This window comes from Fukomys damarensis, unplaced genomic scaffold, assembly GCF_012274545.1.
Source record: "Fukomys damarensis isolate Sample0158 unplaced genomic scaffold, DMR_v1.0_HiC HiC_scaffold_39, whole genome shotgun sequence".
In the NCBI taxonomy this organism is placed as follows: domain Eukaryota; kingdom Metazoa; phylum Chordata; class Mammalia; order Rodentia; family Bathyergidae; genus Fukomys; species Fukomys damarensis.
The window spans coordinates 87,200,455-87,208,238 of record NW_022900951.1 but is presented as its reverse complement, the minus strand read 5'-3'; the positions used below and the strand labels follow the sequence as shown (position 1 = coordinate 87,208,238).

The window sequence follows — 7,784 nt, the reverse complement described above, 5'->3', positions numbered from 1 at the left end:
CCCCCCCCGCCCCCGCTCACTGTAGCTCTCGCCACAACCTGCAAACCCCAGACCTCTGAGGAGTGCCCCGGGAAGCCCAGAGCGCGTGGACGCGTGACGGAGAAGACCAGCACCCAGGTCAGTGAGCAGTACCTGCGCCTGCCCCTTCCACCTTCCTTTAGAGCCCTTGCACAGCTGGTGTGCTTTCTGTGGGCTGCAGCCATCCCTGGAATTCCCTTAGGGCACCTTGAACTCTCAGACCTGTCATCCCAATCAGTTCTGTGGTCTAGCTTCCAGCGGTTGAGATGCAGGTGGGGTCCAAGGCAGCCCATTGAGGCAGGTTGGAGATCTGTGGATTCGAACTCACAGCTAGCTATTTCCTGCTTGGCCTACATTTCTACATGTTCTTTGGTCCTTCCAGGAGCCCGTCGGATACTCCCCGAGGATACCTAGTCCATTCTGCAGTCTCTTTAATTAACACAAGAGTCCAAGAGACTTTTTTCTCATTTACTAATGTGCCCTGGAGCAGTGACTGATTACTGGCCCCTAAAGTTAAAGGAAGACAGTGGATGGACAAAAGGGTCCTATCCTCTGGACTGCCTCATTTTCTGGCCCAGACCACTGGGTTCAGAGTCTGAGACACTAGACTGAGGAAGCAAAGTGATATTGCCTAGAAAAGCTGCCTTCCAGTCCCTCTCAGCCTTACCAATTCTATTCATTTGAGTTCTTCCCACTGCCACCCAGGCCCCTTTTGAAGGTGGAGTTGTGTGAAATCAAATGAAATGATAGAAAAGTGTTTTGTAAGGCAAATTCAAGGCACTGTTTGTCAATGATAAGCAACAATGAAGGCATTGCCTCCAACAAAAGATACCATGGGCTAAAAGTGCCATTTTTTTTTTCGAGTGGCATCCCAACAAGAGTTAGAGGACCTTTTCTTATTTGGTAGCAATGTAGGGAGAGGATTTCAAATGAGAGACAATAACCTGAGTCTCTAGTGTCTTCCTGAAGTGTTTGTCAGAAAGAAAATTGCTACCCTAGAGGCTGCCCCACAGATGATAGTGAATGTGAGATTACAAGGTTAGTCAAGCCTCTCTGGAGGATTGAAGAGACACTGTGGGACGTGAAGAACTGGATACATTGATTCCTTCATATTCCTTTGGAAAACTGTCCCAAGTGTGAGCTTCTGGCACTTGTTGGCCTGGATTGTCTTTCATTTACAGCCAGAGCAAGAAGCAATCTCAGCTAAATATACAGTGTGAATTTTTGTTTCCTGGAGGCACCTTAATCACTACTGTACCCTTTTCTTGGTTTCTGACACATTTCTTGTTCTCTTGTTAAAGCTCTACACCCTCTCTTCCCACTCTCACCCCCAGTGTTAGTTGAAAAGTTTTGTTTTCTTTGTTGCTTTCTTATTGGTTCCTAGATCCCACCAAAACATGTCAATGGCTACATTTATAAGTAACTTGTAAAAGAGCTAGTGCAAGTTCCATGGCAAGACCGCCTGTGTGAAGCAGACAGAGAGTTAATGCATAGATAACTCCAGTTAACTGGGTCAAAGTATAATTTGAAAAATAAAGGACAGTTTGGTTCTTTGCAAGAATAAGTGTCGGATGTTTGCTGAGCAATGTTTGCTTATTCTCTGCTGCAGTCCCAACAAATGTCTTGAGCTCCCCCTACCCCCAATAAAAAGTTTAAAGGGATAAAGAAAAATTGAAAAGTGGCAAGATCTGGTGAAGGAATCCTTCTCATTTCATATTTCTGCACAGAATACAAAGGTAGAACTTCAAGATCTTGCAAATCAAAAGTGAGTATTTATAAAGCAGTTCATTTTTTGATATTCTCCATCCCTGCCTGGGAGGCCACACAGATGACAGGAATGGCATGAGATTAATTGCTCTCTAGTCACCAACTTTTCTATTTGCTCATAACATTAGTTGGGACCCAAGCAAAGCAAAAAATTCTAAGGACCATTTTCTTGCCAGCTTGAGTTATGAAGCAGTGCTACTGTTCACTGAATCACTCAACCATTGTACAAGAAAAACAACCCTGTTAGTTCTTGCATGGGTAGAGAACCAAAAGCCATGGTTTCAGAAACTCCCCCGAGACCCTTATATGATTGTGATAAGCTGGATTTCAGTGGTTAAAAATCTGTCTCTTTTGTAGTCTTGGGAGATAAGCTTATTTTAGTAGGCTCAGAAAGAACCTCACTGTTAAACGATTAATGAAAATGTCTTGCTTCAAGGAAAGCCTAAGCTCTCAGGGTACAGAGATGATCTGAGTAACTGATAGTAGACCATAACTCAGAGATGAGATCGAGACACCAGTACCAAGATCTTTGGAAGGCTAGGAACATGTCCCAAGAGAATTAGATCCTTTTATAAGGATCAGAAAAAAGGTAGAGAAAGAAGGCAGATAAGTGCTGTAAATCCTGCCCGATAGCACAAATTATTCTCTATGATCAGTTTGTCCTGGTTGCACATTCATAATCTGAAACAATGGATTTTGAATTTTCCCAGCAACTTCATAGCATTTACAGTAGGAAATATGGCATTAAGAAATTAAATTCTCCCAATGAGCATTCTTTATGCTCTGTATTTAGGTTGAACTTCCGAAAAATATCTTTGAGTTCAGTTACTGTCCAAGGTTAACTCCAGGTTGAAATTTGTGTTTCTAAACTATTTAAATTTTTCTAATCTCCTATTGGAAGAGTCCCCCAAACTCTAAGTCTGTGGAGATGACTCGTGATTAAAAATGTGCTACAGCAAACTTTCTGATTTCTAAGGCACAAAAGGCTTTAGATTTCTATACTTTGGAATGGAAATGGCAATCTCATGTTTTAATGAATTTCTGTTGCTTTAATGGCCTTTTTGATGGTGATGCAAGTGAACAAATTTTGTTTAAATTTGCCTAACTCCCCTTAAAATGGCCCATTTAAAATTCTCATGTCACATGGGACTTTATGGGATAAGAATATGTCTGAACCATTCTAAGCAATAAAACTTCTCAGGTATTGAATTGCATCCATTTGCTAATTGCATCTGTTTTGTTTCAAATAGAAGTAGCCAAACTGGACATCCTTATAGATCTCATTGAGGACCAGAAAAAAAACATTAATCAATCTGCACTTAATTCCTGAAGGATTAATTATAACAGTAGCTTTGAAGCTAAGATTAGTTAACTTTCATTTATGAAATTGTTTGAGCTCTCTTTTACCTTGTTTGCCAGAATAGCCCTTTCAAAAACTCTGATCTCTTTTCTTTCCCACAAATCTCTTGAGGAAATCAATTCCCTTTGAAAGGAGAATTTCAAATTTTATTTTTATTTTCTCCTGACTTACTTATAGGAATTTAGGTTTTAAATAGAAATGCATGTTCATACACTTGAATTTTCTCCCACAGTGTTTGCATGACAAGAGAGACCAGTCTTTTTTCTTATGCATACAAACAATGGTTGCACTTATGTAAATTCTCCAGCATTTTTTTCCCCAGCAAGTTGGAAACCTAAGCATCAGTGATCTCCACAAGTGCCAGGGGATTTGTTTTAAGTCTTTTTTTTTCTGTTTTCTTCCCAACAGTTTGAGTACACTACACCTTGGAGGTTCAGAGTTGGATTTTGCAGTGGTCCCAGTGAGGAAAAAGTGGAAAATGGGAGGCATGAAATACATCTTTTCCTTGTTGTTTTTCTTTCTTTTCCTAGAAGGAAGCAAAACAGAGCAAGTAAAACGTAAGTGTGTTGAATTTTAAAAAATATACTTCTTATAATTTCTTTGAAAATGTGGTTTTAAACTGTAGAGATTATGATTTAGCCCAAAATGTGGCTGTCATTATTCTATGAGAAGAAAGTGAAAGTTACTGGTTTATGCATGAATTGATAAAAAAATGAGAGCTTTGAATGGGACAAATTAAATTTGGGACTGTTTTTCTGATTGTCATATAGTTCTTATCTCATAGAACACATGAGACATTAGTCCAGTTTTCTTGCTTCGTGCTAAACTGTATAAATTTATTCTGATTTTCATAACTCTAGAAAATATCTGAGAAATGAGCTGGATTTTTTTTCCAAATTTACTTTTCCACAAAGGTTTTTAGTTTATGAAAAAGAAAAGAAAAAGTAAAGCAGCCTCTGCCTATTTCCGTATGCCAAAAAATGAAGAAGGAAGAAACCTTTACATGAACTGGTTTCACATGAAAAATCCTTTGGGGAAATTGAGATTTCAGGGACTGTCAACAAATTGGATGCCATTTATTGAAAGGAATGTCCCTGAAAACTCAGGGTGTATTTCTAGAAAGTCAGTAATCCCTACCCCACTTGCAGCTCCCTCTGAGGTAGATGACTTGCTTTAAATTGAAAGGAAAAACCAGAGCTCTAGTTCCCCATTATAGCTGCATCAAAAAGAAGCACAAAGTGGAATTGGTCCAAGAGGGCCATTCTCTGCTCCACTGAACTTATTCATGAGAAGGAGCTTGGTAGGAGCCACAGCAGCAGCATCTGAAGCCCATCATTTAAACATTTATCTCCTTTATCAGCGTAAGCTAAATATATTAGAAGAAAGCTTGCTGACAAGGAGTATGGCACCAAGCCTATTCCATTTTTAAGTGCATTTCTTTCCCACTATAGTTTACATAGTGAAATGAAGTTTTCTTCTTGGGAAAAGTAATGCTTTTAATTATATTTTTAAGCATGACCTATAATGATATTTGGTATGATTGGGACACAAAAGGAAACAGCAGGGCACATTCTCAGAAAGGAAGGTTGAGTTAGCCTCACCCTTGTGTTCTTCACACTACTTCCTTCTCCTTCCACTTGTAGTGCAGCTCAAAGCCTTCCTCTTCCAGCAGTCTTCCTTGATGTGAATGCATGTGAAATAAAAGGGATGAATGTATATCCATTTTCAGCTCAGTTTAAACTCAGTGGGGTTTGAAAATCGCTCCTTTCAGAAAGAAACTTGCCTTATGGCCTATTATTGATAGCTCAGGAGGGAAGCTTGTAACTTTCTTTAGACCATCTCTTCTTCTAGGAGGCCTGCCATATTTATAAAGAGATGAACATGAAACCTAGAGGTTTTGTTGACAAACCAAAGATATGACTTAAAAATATTTATGAACCAAAATTAATATTTTGTAATGTTTCTTGGTGCTTATGAATATGTTCCAAGACAGTTTAATATTCAGTTGATATCAAAGCGATTATATAACAGTTGGCCTAAGGTACCAGTTCAAGTCTAATATTTCAGGATTATAATCAGATGATTGTTTTGGCTCATGTCTAGATGTCCACCCAAACCCTCATGCAGTCATAGTGGGCCTTTTTCAGAGGTGGCTGAATCTAGAGTGTGTGACACTGGGATTGTTTCATGGTTCAGTGCTAGGCTAAAAGGCACTAGGATTAAGGGTATAGGTGCTACCCACCTAAGTAGCCTGGAAAGGATAAGGGATAGAAAGAGCTGTGGTCTTCTTTTGCTTGTTTTGCTACTTTCTGTCCACCATGAACTGTTTTTCCCCTGTGATGCTGCCTTGCCTTAGAGCCTACCAGTTTTGGATTGAACCCTCAACAAACTGTGAGCTAAATAAACCTTTGCTCCTTTAACTTTGGGTTTTGGGTAATTTTGTCTCAGCAATGAGACTGTGAGAAGTTAGAAATAGTGGAAAATCAATCCATAGGAGATTGGTTATATAAGAAACCCAAGTACAATATAATACCAAACTCACATTAAAAACACTGATTATTGAAATTTTGGTGGCCCTGAAAAATGATTATATTAACTAATTTTTAATCTTCAAAATTATAAATATTATATATGCTCAAACAATATGAAAATATTTAAACTTTAAAAAGAACACGTGGCAAAAAATAAGAACCAAGATATATTATGTAAAGGTACAAACTCCCAATAATGAATGTCAATGTATTGTATATCTAAAATTTACCAATTAAAAAAGAACATATGTAATTCTTAAGTTTGTTTTACTCTCTGAGAATAACCATTATTAATAGTCTGCTATGTGTTTTTATAAATTTTTCTCTGTGTTAGAAAACAACACATACACGTCTGTTTTTTTATTTTACAAAAATTGAAAATCGTACACATTATACACTTCTGGTTTTTTATTTTACAAAAATTGAAAATCGTACACATTATCTTGTACCTTCCTTCTGTCTCAACAGTGATGACGAACATTTTAGAGCTTTCAGTGATATGATTTCTAATACTTTAGTAGTTTGCAATTGCATATGTGTGGCGTGGTTTATTTAATCTTTATTTGTACACATTTAGGTTGCATACAGATTTTACAATGAAAAATAAGGCATTGATGAGCACCTCAAGACACTATTGCAAGTATTTATGAGGAATTGTTAGTCAGATTACGATTGGTTTCAATCTTGGCAAGTACTGCCAAGTTACTCCTCAAAAAGTTGTATTAATTTACACTCTCAATATCTATGTATGATTGTTCATATATAATTTCTTCCCAAAAGTCTTATTAATCTTTGTATTTGATATCCAGTGTAATAGAAATTATTTAAATTATTTAATAGTATTCAAGTTTTGCTTTTATATTTTTCTATTACTGTAGAATCTTTGCAACCCAATTTTAGTTTAATTGGATTTCTCCAGTGAATAGCCTATTTTATTTTTAAGTTGCTTATCCCATCTGTATAAAAAGCTTACTTATTGACTTTCATTATTCTGGATTTGTTAGCTTTCTGTATTTCAAATATTCTCTCAGTCTGCCATTTGCTTTAAAGTTTTATATGTTTTATTTTTTCAAATTAAATTTTGAAATTTCTATTTAGTCAGATCTGTCATTCATTTCTTATATGAGTGCTAGATTTCTTATCCTAGGAAGGACTTTTTACACTCTAGATTCTCATATTTTCTTCTGTTGCTGCCATAATTTGGGAGTTTATCTGTAGTTCTCTATTCCATCTGAAATTTATACATATATATCTGTATATATATATGGTTTATAATTAAAATATCTGTAGGTTTATGAATGTTATTTTAGTTCCTTTTTGTGCTTCTTTTGCAAGTATTACTTTACAATAAGGGAAACGTCCTTTAAAATAAAAACATATCTTATTTCTTATATCTTTACTGTCAAGTTCTAGAGAAGGCAAAGTATGGAGGTCATGAAAAAAGAGGGTTATTTTAAAGATTTTTTAAAAACTGGGAAAACTTCAGAACATGTGTGAGTGTAGAAGTACTAAACCTTCCTATATCTCCTTGCTGATTGACTGGCTCCTTTTACTCAAGAAACACCAGTTTTTAACAAAAAAAATTTCCAAATAAATAAAAAATAAAAAAATCTTTCTAGGTCTGATTAGAATATAACCTTCCATGTCAACAGGGTGTTCTGTGTCCTATTTGCTCTCCTAATTGGGGCATCGGGCTGGGACTTCATTATGGTGAAAGATGCTCTGTCATTGTATAAATCTGAGGGTGTCTGCGAAAAGTACTTCATTTATAGAAAGCTCTTTTCACAAAAACAGGTAAAAGTCTCTGCTGCTACTTGCTACTAGCTAATTAGCTAGAGTTACAGTTGCTCTTACAGGAGGGGAGACTGGAGCAGAAGACCAAATAATACTGATAGTTCACTTCAGTGGATGAATGAGTCATTTGTTGTCTTTGTAAAAGTTTGTTGCTGTTGACCACCAACAAAATTTTAGGAATTTAACCAGGAAAAGATTTTTTTGTAACTTTATTTTTTTTAATTCATTGAGTATATTGATATATTTCAGGTATATAGTATAATGACTTTCATTATTGGGAATTTGTGCTTTTACATGATATGTCTTGGTTCTTA

General features: G+C 36.5%; 1 protein-coding gene across 6 annotated transcripts in view; it reads left to right on the top strand.

Moving 5' to 3' along the window:
- The first annotated feature begins 6 nt into the window (after positions 1-6).
- The window catches only part of Chrdl1 (chordin like 1), a 140,824-nt gene continuing 133,046 nt past the window's right edge, over positions 7-7,784 (top strand). For 5 of the 6 annotated variants that reach the window (XM_010603076.3, XM_010603075.3, XM_010603073.3 and 2 more), the window contains exons 1-2: positions 7-117; positions 3,554-3,702. In XM_010603076.3, coding sequence (XP_010601378.1) covers positions 3,624-3,702 — 79 coding nt within the window. In that variant the 5' untranslated portion in view covers positions 7-117; positions 3,554-3,623. Of the gene's footprint in view, positions 118-3,553; positions 3,703-7,784 lie in introns of those variants that run through there. The other variant, XM_019204374.2, reaches the window with a different exon arrangement.